This window comes from Sphaerodactylus townsendi, linkage group LG02 (assembly GCF_021028975.2).
Source record: "Sphaerodactylus townsendi isolate TG3544 linkage group LG02, MPM_Stown_v2.3, whole genome shotgun sequence".
Lineage (NCBI taxonomy): Eukaryota > Metazoa > Chordata > Lepidosauria > Squamata > Sphaerodactylidae > Sphaerodactylus > Sphaerodactylus townsendi.
Window position 1 is genome coordinate 5,096,109 of NC_059426.1, and position 13,595 is coordinate 5,109,703.

General features: G+C 68.8%; 1 protein-coding gene across 1 annotated transcript in view; it reads left to right on the forward strand.

The window, feature by feature from the left end:
* The window catches only part of LOC125425873 (dynein axonemal heavy chain 7-like), a 59,457-nt gene that overhangs the window by 29,651 nt on the left and 16,211 nt on the right, over positions 1 to 13,595 (forward strand). Inside the window, exons 11-13 of the mRNA XM_048483604.1 lie at positions 1,507 to 1,683; positions 4,546 to 4,707; positions 5,707 to 5,787. Of these exons, the coding sequence (XP_048339561.1) occupies positions 1,507 to 1,683; positions 4,546 to 4,707; positions 5,707 to 5,787 (420 nt within the window). The remainder of the gene's footprint in view (positions 1 to 1,506; positions 1,684 to 4,545; positions 4,708 to 5,706; positions 5,788 to 13,595) is intronic.

The following is a 13,595-nucleotide window of genomic DNA, read 5'->3' on the forward strand; positions in this document are numbered from 1 at the left end:
CTAGTGATAGATTTTTACATCCAGGAACATTGTTGGGAGACCCGATATCCGTGGTGGCGAACCTTTGGCACTCCAGATGTTATGGACTGCAATTCTCATCAGCCCCTTCCAGCATGGCCAATTGTAGTCCATAACATCTGGAGTGCCAAAGGTTCGCCACCACTGCGTGTCTATCACAAGCAGCGATTCTTTGGTGCCCCTGTCTCTCAGGCTCTCCTGGGTGAGTATGGCCAGACCCTAGGGGTGGGGGTCTTAACACATACTCCTGAGTAAACACACACACACAAGACCATTCATTACTTTGTTAATACTCATCCATATGCTACGTCTTCCATTAGTACAATTAGACTCAATAGCTTCTTATGGACTACCAAGGTTTTCAAGAGTCCAAGCTGTCTTCAAGTAGGATTGGAGACACTTGGGCCACTACCCACTTACCTCACTAAACTGCAACGCCGCTGCGACCCCGCAATGAAAAGCCTCCGTGGCTTCTGACCACGGAGACATTTGTTCCCCACACGGTTGCAATTCTTGAAATAACGCGGGCAGCAAAGAGCGGGAGTTCCGTTGCAATGAGGGGAATGGAGCGCTCCGATTGGCCGTCGAGGCATTGATAGCGTCATGAGTTAATGTGAAAGTGGCTGACCAGCCCGGTGGTCTCCAGTAATGATTGGCTGGGAAGAGGTTGTTTTATGATAGGTTAAGCGCACGAGCGTGAGTCGCGGCGTCAATCAAAGATGCGCTAACAGCCCTCTATTAAGGCATTGACACATGCTGGCGATCAATGATAAATCGTTAGCTGCGCTTTCTGTGGAGACTGCGTCATCAGCAGTGTTTGGAAGTGAAAGCAGAAGCCAGCTTCGCATACGCCTCTTGTACTTCCTCATTAAACCGAGCGCCCGACATTTTCCATTTGCTTTCGGTACGGGCTTTGAACAAGATTGAAGGCGTGAAGGCGTGACTTCGACTGGGTAATGGAACCGTGTCTACGATCCTCACTCACAGCTAGCACTTTTAGGCGGGGACACCCCCACTTAACGAATTAAGGCTCCCTGTTCCCTGATTGGCTGTGAGCTGCGCGTCACAGCGAATCAGCCGCGCGCAAACAGCCGAGGTTCCCCACAACCCCGCGGCACCCGCGGGGTTTTTAAAAAAGTTGCTCTTTTTAGTGGAGCTAATTTGCCGCGCAGCCAGGAGGCGGGAGAGAGGTAAATCCCTGGCAGCAGCGCAGTGAGCGCCGGAGATGTGGGGAGCGTCCAGGACCCCCGTGGCTTTTAAAGAGGTGACCCCGCGGCTTATGGTGAGTGGATAGTGACCCACTTGAGAATTTATATCCCCGTCTCAAGGTGCAAAACAGGGAGTTAGGATGCAGGGCTGCCGTGCTCTAATCGAGCTGAAGACCTTTTGCATTGTGCCTCTGAGTCCTTGCTTTGATTTGACATGCTTGTATTTCTACCTGTTGGTAATTGACTTGCTTTACTCCCTTTCTCATTCTCGACTTCCTAGATTATTCCAATGGTGCAGGAGTTTATCACTGGGAGCTTGGGACGTATGTTTATTGAACCACCTCCGTTTGATTTGTCCAAAGCATTTGGTGACAGTCACTGTTGTGCACCGCTGATTTTTGTGCTGTCTCCTGGGGCAGATCCTATGGCAGCCCTCCTCAAGTTTGCTGATGATCAGGTAGGGGTGTGGGTGTGTGTGTGTGTGTGTGTGTGTGTGTGTGTGTGAGAGAGAGAGAGAGAGAGAGAGAGAGAGAGAGAGAGATATTCATTAAGATGACATTTGGAATCATTTGTCAGCGGGCTGATTCATGATAAAATGGCTTCAGAACCCCCCCCCCCCCCAATAGGAATTAAACTTCATCTTTTCCACATGACTGCATTTGCTTAATAAACTGACGTGGCTTCATTCAATGAGACTTCGGCCCATTGCACATGGAATGCTTACCTGGGGGTCTTAGCTGCGCAGTGGGGCTGTAGTATGGTCTCCTTGCATTTCTCTGTTTACACTCGAGGAGGCATTCACTGCCTGCTCCACAGCTTGTTTGCTGAAGTCTCAACAGGCCTCTGCTTTTCCTGGTTCTCTGAACTCCACCCACCAATTCCCCCTAAATTGCCCAGATCTCATCACACTCGGGAGTTGCAAGATTGTTAAAGCCCTTTGAATTGCAATTGTATTCGTATACCTCTGACCACAGTCACAGCGATATTGTGGCCCCTTTCCAAAAGTAACCCCCCAAAAGAAGGAGACAAAGCAATTCACTGAATCGCACTCTGCTGAAGAAGGGGGTCATGTCCTCGAACTGATATTCTCTCTCTGCACCACGTTTTCCCCCCACCCCCGCCGCCGCCACCACCACAGACACACATACCTCCTGCTGCTGCTGCTGCTGCTTGTTGTTTAACTGGCTTGTTGTTTAACTGCAACAGAGTGGGAAGAAAACGGCTGATCTGCCATTTGGAGGCTTTCAAATGCAATAAAAGCGATTTTGCATCGATCCTCTGTTTATACTGCCATATCCATATTACAATATAATAAATAACAAACACTGAAGTAATAACAAATCTGAAAAGGGGGAAGGGAGAGGTGTGCAGGGGAGTGTGGGGGGAGTGGGAGGGGCTGGTAGTGGGTGGAGGGAAGATGTTCCGGGCAAAACTATGCTCGCTGGCAAATCTCTCCAACTCTGGCAGTGAAGAAAATTAAAGTCGCCCTTAAAGTGATGTCGCTTGGCACAGAGAGAATGGAAATTGAAAGTGGGGCTCAGGGAAATACGTCCGTACAAGAAATCTTGCTGTGACAGACATTCGCCCCACCTTGAACATAGTTCAGCAGATGCGGTGTGTGTGTGTGACCAGGGACAGGGCTATTTCAGTAGTGGCCCTTCGCTTCTGGAAATGCTGTTCCCCTTGAATCTCTTCTGGCTTCTACGATGCTTCCCCCCGCCCCTTGATTTTTATTAGACTCCAGAATAAAACATGTGTCAGTTTTGCTTTTAATTGAGGGGTTGGGCAAGGACGTAGGTAAGGGGTTTTTTTTCTCGGGTTCAACCCCCCCTTCATGTCCGAAGCTCCGCCCACCCGTTTGTGGGTTTAAAAAATATTTTTAGTGTTTTTTGGTTTTTGGCCTGCAGGGGGCGCATTGTTTAGGCTAGCAGCACCAAACTTTCAGGGATTGTTTGGGGGACTCTCCTGATGATACTACCCAGGTTTGGTGAGGTTTGGTTTAGGGAATCCAAAGTTATGGACTCCCAAAGGGGGTGCCCGCATCCTCCATTGTTTCCAATGGGAGCTAATAGAAGATGGGGGCTACACAGCACGAGGGGTCCCATAACTTTGAACCCCCTGAATTAAACCTCATAAACTCTAACAGAAATGTATCAGGAGACTCTCTTACTGATACCCTAAAAGTTTGGTGCTGCTAGCTTAACAATTGCACCCCTGACTGCAGGCACCCCCCAAATTTCCACAGATTCTCCTTTTAAATCCACCCCCTTCGGCATGGATTTAAAGGGAGAATATGGGGTCCTCAGTTTATATGTATATCCTTTCTTTCTCTCCTGTAGGAGACTCAAAGGAGCTTACAATCTCCTTGCCCTTCCTCCCTCACAACAAACACCCTGTGAGGCTGAGAGAGCTCCGAAAAGCTGTGACTAGCCCAAGGTCACCCAGCTGGCATGTGTGGGAGTGCACAGGCTAATCTGAATTCCCCAGATAAACCTCTACCGCTCAAGTGGCAGAGCAGGGAATCAAACCCAGTTCCTCCAGATTAGAATGCACCTGCTCTTAACCACTACACCACATTGAAAGTGATGCTGTTTCAGGGTGGGGGATAATCCACCCCAAAACAGCATCACTTTCAATGTTGTTTAACTGGGGACCCCAGATTCTCCCTTTAAGGTGGATTTAAAAGGAGAATTTGGGCTCTCTAGTTTAAACACCTTTGAAAGTGATGCTGTTTGGGGGTGGATTCCATCATCACAGCGGCTGCCCGGGGCGGGGAGGGGGGGGGACGGGACGGGACGCAAAACTCAGATTTTGCACTGGGCTCCATTTTCCCTCTATGCGTCTGCCCAGAGGGGAGGGCAGAAGGAACTGCCGGCTGCCGGCTGGGAGCCCAGCTGGTGGGGGGCAGGGGAGGGAAGGGCGGGGGAGTCTGCCATCCCCGGCTTTGGAGAGCTGCTTTTATAAGCGCTAGGCCTAGGGCGGGGCTTAGGGAGGTGTGGCCATGCCCTAGGGGCAGGTGGGGGCGTGGCCCCACCCCGACCCCCCCCCCATTAAAAAATCTATACCTACGTCCCTGGGGTTGGGTTTTTAAACACTGTTTTAATTTGTGGTCAGTGGTCCATGTTTTTATGCTGGACATTTTAAATTAATATTTGAACATTTTTCCTTTTTAAATTAACATTTTTAGCATTCTTTTTTGTAAGTTGCCTCGGGCAGGCTCCTTGAGAGGGGGCATTAACATGTTCTCAATAAACATGTGGGCCTTGTGCAGTTTTTGCCCTCCCCCCTCCCTCACTGTCCAACCATTTTGTCCGCACAGGGCTTTGGCGCATCCAAGCTGAGTTCGCTGTCCCTGGGCCAAGGTCAGGGCCCCATCGCCATGCGCATGATAGAGAAGGCGGTGAAGGAGGGCAGTTGGGTGGTCCTTCAGAACTGCCACCTGGCCACATCCTGGATGCCAACGTTGGAAAAAGTCTGCGAGGTAAACAACTTCCGTATATTGTCTCTTGGAAGCTAAGAGCTGCGCATGAGGCAGAAGACATCTGACCCAGTGGTCCTGGGCCCGCTCATTGGGGACTAATTCCCAATGAATAAAGCTGGATTTACCACCAAGGCAAAGGCTGTGGTAGATTAGTTACAGAGAAGGCAAAGGCAGTCAGAACGGAGGCGATCATATTGTGTAGCCATCACTTCAAAGTGGGCACTCCCTAGTGCACCAAGTGAGTTATTTTGACCAACACGTCAGCTGTGAAAGAGAGAAGAATAAGAACCTGCTTGCGGTGGACAGAGGAAGGGGAATTGCCCCACAGGGCTAAATGCTCAAAGGATAAGGACAGTATTAGGCTAAAATTATGTCATACAGTTATAAAGTTCTGTTATAAAGTTTTGTTATATAGCAGTGGTGGCGAACCTATGGCACGGGTGCCAGAGGTGGCACTCAGAGCCCTTTCTGTGGGCACATGTGCACAGAGGTCATCATGTGATAATAGTGAAATTATTTTAGGGAGATTATTAGCATTAAACCTAAGTCCTAGTTTTGGGGAAGCAATGTAGGTAACCCTGTTAAGTGCTGTTAAACCCTACTGATTTTCATGGGAAGAACAAAAGCACAATCCTTTACCTGGGAGTAAGCTCGGTTGCTGGCAATGGGGTTTGCTTCTGAGTGAGCCCTCCTAGGGTCGTGATTCACCCGTTAGAAGCGTTGCACAGTTGCTTCAAAGCAAAGTCACCGACTACCACCAAGCTTACTCCCGAGTAACGCGCACTTTGGAGCCAACCGTTTTTTCTAAACTAAAACCTCAGTATTCAGGTTAAATTGCCATGTTGGCACTTTGCAATAAATAAGTGGGTTTTGGGTTGCAGTTTGGGCGCTCGGTCTCAAAAAGGTTCGCCATCACTGTTATATAACCAGTAGGATGTGGAGATCTCTGACTGATGTAACGGAAGTGTCATCTTGCTGAGTGTGTATTGAACTTGTTAGTTTTCTCTGCTGGTCAAGGAGTGTAAAAACATGGGGCTGCCCTTGAAGACAGTCCAGAAGCCGGCTCTGGTGCAGCACGCTGTAACTAGGCTGCTTGCTGGTACATCTGGCTGGACACACGTCACCCTGGTCCTCAAGGAACTGCACTGGCTCCCAGTTTGCTTCCAGACCCCATTTGCTTCCAGGGGTTGATGTTAACATACAAAGCCTTAAATGGCTTGGTCCCTGCTTTCCTAAAGGAACGCCTGCATCTGTAGGTACCTGCTTGAGCGCTGAGGTCACAGGGGAAGGAGCAGCAGTGGCGTAGGAGGTTAAGAGCTCGTGTAACTAATCTGGAGGAACCGGGTTTGATTCCCAGCTCTGCCGCCTGAGCTGTGGAGGCTTATCTGGGGAATTCAGATTAGCCTGTACACTCCCACACACGCCAGCTGGGTGACCTTGGGCTAGTCACAGCTTCTCGGAGCTCTCTCAGCCCCACCCACCTCACAAGGTGTTTGTTGTGAGGGGGGAAGGGCAAGGAGATTGTCAGCCCCTTTGAGTCTCCTGCAGGAGAGAAAGGGGGGATATAAATCCAAACTACTCCTTCTTCTTCTTCTTCTTCTTCTTCTTCTTCTTCTTCTTCTTCTTCTTCTTCTTCTTCTTCTTCTTCTTCTTCTTCTTCTTCTTCTTCTTCTTCTTCTTCTTCTTCTTCTTCTTCTTCTTCTTCTTCTTCTTCTTCTTCTTCTTCTTCTTCTTCTTCTTCTTCTTCTTCTTCTTCTTCTTCTTCTTCTTCTTCTTCTTCTTCTTCTTCTTCTTCTTCTTCTTCTTCTTCTTCTTCTTCTAGTACCCCCCTCCCGCTGAGATAAGGGGAGGGGCAGGGGCATGGCGAAAGGGCTTTCTCTGACATTGCCCCCAGGCTCTGGAATAATTTCCCCTCAGAGTTTTGCTGGGCGTCTACCCTTTATGGGTTTAGGTGCTTGGAAAAGGCTTTCTTTTCCACCCAGGCATTCGGTTAGTCTCCATGGACTATGATGCTGCTGTTTGAGGATGGGGTAGGATGAGGGTTGAGGGGCAGAGCGAGGATGAGGATGGAGGATGAGGATTGGAGGTTGAGGGTTGAGGGGTGGGACGAGGGGGAGCTGCGCCTGGGGCATGCCTGCGTCCTGCACCCCTGCCAGACCCGGAACACCCTCGCCACGCCCCCGGAACGCCACACCACGCCCTCGCACAGGTGTTCATCCGGTGCATCATGCCCCACCCCGCCCCCTTGGGGTTGAGGGTTAGGATAGGGATTTTAACTTTTGTACGTCGTACAATTTTCAAGAGATGATTTTATGTTTGGGAGTGTTTTAATGTTGTAGCCGCCTAGAGCTCTTGTATGCAGACGAGGGAGATGTATGAGCAGCAGAGAGAGAGGAAAAAACACCTGTATATGTTCCTTCATTTGGTGTATTGCAGTGGTGGCGAACCTATGGCACGGGTGCCAGAGGTGGCACTCAGAGCCCTTTCTGTGGGCACACGTGCACAGAGTTCGTCATGTGGGGGGGGGGCAGAAAATCACACACACCCCACACACACATCTAGGCTGGCCTGGGCATGATCCTTTACCTGGGAGTAAGCTCGGTTGCTGGCAATGGGGCTTGCTTCTGAGTAAACCCTCCTAGGGTCGTGATTCACCCATTCGAAGCGTTGCAACGGTTGCTTCACCAAGCTTACTCCCGAGTAACACGTGCCTCTGAGCCAACCGTTTTTTCTAAACTAAAACCTCAGTATTCAAGTTAAATTGCCATGTTGGCACTTTGCGTTAAATAAATGGGTTTGGGGTTGCAATTTGGGAACTCGGTATCGAAAAGGTTCACCATCGCTGGTGTATTGGGTCCCTTGGAGATCCCTGCCAAATGACTGATTCCCTTCAGTACACTCTCTGGTGGCCTGGAGGGCGTGTGTGTGTGTGTGTTCTCGCCCTCTACAGTAGCCCGTTGCCCCAGGAGCTGCTCTTCCTCCGTCTCTCTTAACACACATTTTGCTTTGTGCACTGAGGTTGCACCCCCCCCCCCCCCCCTCCCCCCCCCCCCCCCCACCCCCGCCCCCCCCCACCCCCCACCCCCCCCCCCCCCCCCCCCCCCCCCCCCCCCCCCCCCCCCCCCCCCCCCCCCGCCCCCCCCCCCCCCCACACCGCCCCCCCCCCCCCCCCGCCCCCCCCCACCCCCCCCCCCCCCCACCCCCCCCCCCCCCCACCCCCCCCCCCCCCCACCCCCCCCCCCCCCCACCCCCCCCCCCCCCCACCCCCCCCCCCCCCCACCCCCCCCCCCCCCCACCCCCCCCCCCCCCCACCCCCCCCCCCCCCCACCCCCCCCCCCCCCCACCCCCCCCCCCCCCCACCCCCCCCCCCCCCCACCCCCCCCCCCCCCCACCCCCCCCCCCCCCCACCCCCCCCCCCCCCCACCCCCCCCCCCCCCCACCCCCCCCCCCCCCCACCCCCCCCCCCCCCCACCCCCCCCCCCCCCCACCCCCCCCCCCCCCCACCCCCCCCCCCCCCCACCCCCCCCCCCCCCCACCCCCCCCCCCCCCCACCCCCCCCCCCCCCCACCCCCCCCCCCCCCCACCCCCCCCCCCCCCCACCCCCCCCCCCCCCCACCCCCCCCCCCCCCCACCCCCCCCCCCCCCCACCCCCCCCCCCCCCCACCCCCCCCCCCCCCCACCCCCCCCCCCCCCCACCCCCCCCCCCCCCCACCCCCCCCCCCCCCCACCCCCCCCCCCCCCCACCCCCCCCCCCCCCCACCCCCCCCCCCCCCCACCCCCCCCCCCCCCCACCCCCCCCCCCCCCCACCCCCCCCCCCCCCCACCCCCCCCCCCCCCCACCCCCCCCCCCCCCCACCCCCCCCCCCCCCCACCCCCCCCCCCCCCCACCCCCCCCCCCCCCCACCCCCCCCCCCCCCCACCCCCCCCCCCCCCCACCCCCCCCCCCCCCCACCCCCCCCCCCCCCCACCCCCCCCCCCCCCCACCCCCCCCCCCCCCCACCCCCCCCCCCCCCCACCCCCCCCCCCCCCCACCCCCCCCCCCCCCCACCCCCCCCCCCCCCCACCCCCCCCCCCCCCCACCCCCCCCCCCCCCCACCCCCCCCCCCCCCCACCCCCCCCCCCCCCCACCCCCCCCCCCCCCCACCCCCCCCCCCCCCCACCCCCCCCCCCCCCCACCCCCCCCCCCCCCCACCCCCCCCCCCCCCCACCCCCCCCCCCCCCCACCCCCCCCCCCCCCCACCCCCCCCCCCCCCCACCCCCCCCCCCCCCCACCCCCCCCCCCCCCCACCCCCCCCCCCCCCCACCCCCCCCCCCCCCCACCCCCCCCCCCCCCCACCCCCCCCCCCCCCCACCCCCCCCCCCCCCCACCCCCCCCCCCCCCCACCCCCCCCCCCCCCCACCCCCCCCCCCCCCCACCCCCCCCCCCCCCCACCCCCCCCCCCCCCCACCCCCCCCCCCCCCCACCCCCCCCCCCCCCCACCCCCCCCCCCCCCCACCCCCCCCCCCCCCCACCCCCCCCCCCCCCCACCCCCCCCCCCCCCCACCCCCCCCCCCCCCCACCCCCCCCCCCCCCCACCCCCCCCCCCCCCCACCCCCCCCCCCCCCCACCCCCCCCCCCCCCCACCCCCCCCCCCCCCCACCCCCCCCCCCCCCCACCCCCCCCCCCCCCCACCCCCCCCCCCCCCCACCCCCCCCCCCCCCCACCCCCCCCCCCCCCCACCCCCCCCCCCCCCCACCCCCCCCCCCCCCCACCCCCCCCCCCCCCCACCCCCCCCCCCCCCCACCCCCCCCCCCCCCCACCCCCCCCCCCCCCCACCCCCCCCCCCCCCCACCCCCCCCCCCCCCCACCCCCCCCCCCCCCCACCCCCCCCCCCCCCCACCCCCCCCCCCCCCCACCCCCCCCCCCCCCCACCCCCCCCCCCCCCCACCCCCCCCCCCCCCCACCCCCCCCCCCCCCCACCCCCCCCCCCCCCCACCCCCCCCCCCCCCCACCCCCCCCCCCCCCCACCCCCCCCCCCCCCCACCCCCCCCCCCCCCCACCCCCCCCCCCCCCCACCCCCCCCCCCCCCCACCCCCCCCCCCCCCCACCCCCCCCCCCCCCCACCCCCCCCCCCCCCCACCCCCCCCCCCCCCCACCCCCCCCCCCCCCCACCCCCCCCCCCCCCCACCCCCCCCCCCCCCCACCCCCCCCCCCCCCCACCCCCCCCCCCCCCCACCCCCCCCCCCCCCCACCCCCCCCCCCCCCCACCCCCCCCCCCCCCCACCCCCCCCCCCCCCCACCCCCCCCCCCCCCCACCCCCCCCCCCCCCCACCCCCCCCCCCCCCCACCCCCCCCCCCCCCCACCCCCCCCCCCCCCCACCCCCCCCCCCCCCCACCCCCCCCCCCCCCCACCCCCCCCCCCCCCCACCCCCCCCCCCCCCCACCCCCCCCCCCCCCCACCCCCCCCCCCCCCCACCCCCCCCCCCCCCCACCCCCCCCCCCCCCCACCCCCCCCCCCCCCCACCCCCCCCCCCCCCCACCCCCCCCCCCCCCCACCCCCCCCCCCCCCCACCCCCCCCCCCCCCCACCCCCCCCCCCCCCCACCCCCCCCCCCCCCCACCCCCCCCCCCCCCCACCCCCCCCCCCCCCCACCCCCCCCCCCCCCCACCCCCCCCCCCCCCCACCCCCCCCCCCCCCCACCCCCCCCCCCCCCCACCCCCCCCCCCCCCCACCCCCCCCCCCCCCCACCCCCCCCCCCCCCCACCCCCCCCCCCCCCCACCCCCCCCCCCCCCCACCCCCCCCCCCCCCCACCCCCCCCCCCCCCCACCCCCCCCCCCCCCCACCCCCCCCCCCCCCCACCCCCCCCCCCCCCCACCCCCCCCCCCCCCCACCCCCCCCCCCCCCCACCCCCCCCCCCCCCCACCCCCCCCCCCCCCCACCCCCCCCCCCCCCCACCCCCCCCCCCCCCCACCCCCCCCCCCCCCCACCCCCCCCCCCCCCCACCCCCCCCCCCCCCCACCCCCCCCCCCCCCCACCCCCCCCCCCCCCCACCCCCCCCCCCCCCCACCCCCCCCCCCCCCCACCCCCCCCCCCCCCCACCCCCCCCCCCCCCCACCCCCCCCCCCCCCCACCCCCCCCCCCCCCCACCCCCCCCCCCCCCCACCCCCCCCCCCCCCCACCCCCCCCCCCCCCCACCCCCCCCCCCCCCCACCCCCCCCCCCCCCCACCCCCCCCCCCCCCCACCCCCCCCCCCCCCCACCCCCCCCCCCCCCCACCCCCCCCCCCCCCCACCCCCCCCCCCCCCCACCCCCCCCCCCCCCCACCCCCCCCCCCCCCCACCCCCCCCCCCCCCCACCCCCCCCCCCCCCCACCCCCCCCCCCCCCCACCCCCCCCCCCCCCCACCCCCCCCCCCCCCCACCCCCCCCCCCCCCCACCCCCCCCCCCCCCCACCCCCCCCCCCCCCCACCCCCCCCCCCCCCCACCCCCCCCCCCCCCCACCCCCCCCCCCCCCCACCCCCCCCCCCCCCCACCCCCCCCCCCCCCCACCCCCCCCCCCCCCCACCCCCCCCCCCCCCCACCCCCCCCCCCCCCCACCCCCCCCCCCCCCCACCCCCCCCCCCCCCCACCCCCCCCCCCCCCCACCCCCCCCCCCCCCCACCCCCCCCCCCCCCCACCCCCCCCCCCCCCCACCCCCCCCCCCCCCCACCCCCCCCCCCCCCCACCCCCCCCCCCCCCCACCCCCCCCCCCCCCCACCCCCCCCCCCCCCCACCCCCCCCCCCCCCCACCCCCCCCCCCCCCCACCCCCCCCCCCCCCCACCCCCCCCCCCCCCCACCCCCCCCCCCCCCCACCCCCCCCCCCCCCCACCCCCCCCCCCCCCCACCCCCCCCCCCCCCCACCCCCCCCCCCCCCCACCCCCCCCCCCCCCCACCCCCCCCCCCCCCCACCCCCCCCCCCCCCCACCCCCCCCCCCCCCCACCCCCCCCCCCCCCCACCCCCCCCCCCCCCCACCCCCCCCCCCCCCCACCCCCCCCCCCCCCCACCCCCCCCCCCCCCCACCCCCCCCCCCCCCCACCCCCCCCCCCCCCCACCCCCCCCCCCCCCCACCCCCCCCCCCCCCCACCCCCCCCCCCCCCCACCCCCCCCCCCCCCCACCCCCCCCCCCCCCCACCCCCCCCCCCCCCCACCCCCCCCCCCCCCCACCCCCCCCCCCCCCCACCCCCCCCCCCCCCCACCCCCCCCCCCCCCCACCCCCCCCCCCCCCCACCCCCCCCCCCCCCCACCCCCCCCCCCCCCCACCCCCCCCCCCCCCCACCCCCCCCCCCCCCCACCCCCCCCCCCCCCCACCCCCCCCCCCCCCCACCCCCCCCCCCCCCCACCCCCCCCCCCCCCCACCCCCCCCCCCCCCCACCCCCCCCCCCCCCCACCCCCCCCCCCCCCCACCCCCCCCCCCCCCCACCCCCCCCCCCCCCCACCCCCCCCCCCCCCCACCCCCCCCCCCCCCCACCCCCCCCCCCCCCCACCCCCCCCCCCCCCCACCCCCCCCCCCCCCCACCCCCCCCCCCCCCCACCCCCCCCCCCCCCCACCCCCCCCCCCCCCCACCCCCCCCCCCCCCCACCCCCCCCCCCCCCCACCCCCCCCCCCCCCCACCCCCCCCCCCCCCCACCCCCCCCCCCCCCCACCCCCCCCCCCCCCCACCCCCCCCCCCCCCCACCCCCCCCCCCCCCCACCCCCCCCCCCCCCCACCCCCCCCCCCCCCCACCCCCCCCCCCCCCCACCCCCCCCCCCCCCCACCCCCCCCCCCCCCCACCCCCCCCCCCCCCCACCCCCCCCCCCCCCCACCCCCCCCCCCCCCCACCCCCCCCCCCCCCCACCCCCCCCCCCCCCCACCCCCCCCCCCCCCCACCCCCCCCCCCCCCCACCCCCCCCCCCCCCCACCCCCCCCCCCCCCCACCCCCCCCCCCCCCCACCCCCCCCCCCCCCCACCCCCCCCCCCCCCCACCCCCCCCCCCCCCCACCCCCCCCCCCCCCCACCCCCCCCCCCCCCCACCCCCCCCCCCCCCCACCCCCCCCCCCCCCCACCCCCCCCCCCCCCCACCCCCCCCCCCCCCCACCCCCCCCCCCCCCCACCCCCCCCCCCCCCCACCCCCCCCCCCCCCCACCCCCCCCCCCCCCCACCCCCCCCCCCCCCCACCCCCCCCCCCCCCCACCCCCCCCCCCCCCCACCCCCCCCCCCCCCCACCCCCCCCCCCCCCCACCCCCCCCCCCCCCCACCCCCCCCCCCCCCCACCCCCCCCCCCCCCCACCCCCCCCCCCCCCCACCCCCCCCCCCCCCCACCCCCCCCCCCCCCCACCCCCCCCCCCCCCCACCCCCCCCCCCCCCCACCCCCCCCCCCCCCCACCCCCCCCCCCCCCCACCCCCCCCCCCCCCCACCCCCCCCCCCCCCCACCCCCCCCCCCCCCCACCCCCCCCCCCCCCCACCCCCCCCCCCCCCCACCCCCCCCCCCCCCCACCCCCCCCCCCCCCCACCCCCCCCCCCCCCCACCCCCCCCCCCCCCCACCCCCCCCCCCCCCCACCCCCCCCCCCCCCCACCCCCCCCCCCCCCCACCCCCCCCCCCCCCCACCCCCCCCCCCCCCCACCCCCCCCCCCCCCCACCCCCCCCCCCCCCCACCCCCCCCCCCCCCCACCCCCCCCCCCCCCCACCCCCCCCCCCCCCCACCCCCCCCCCCCCCCACCCCCCCCCCCCCCCACCCCCCCCCCCCCCCACCCCCCCCCCCCCCCACCCCCCCCCCCCCCCACCCCCCCCCCCCCCCACCCCCCCCCCCCCCCACCCCCCCCCCCCCCCACCCCCCCCCCCCCCCACCCCCCCCCCCCCCCACCCCCCCCCCCCCCCACCCCCCCCC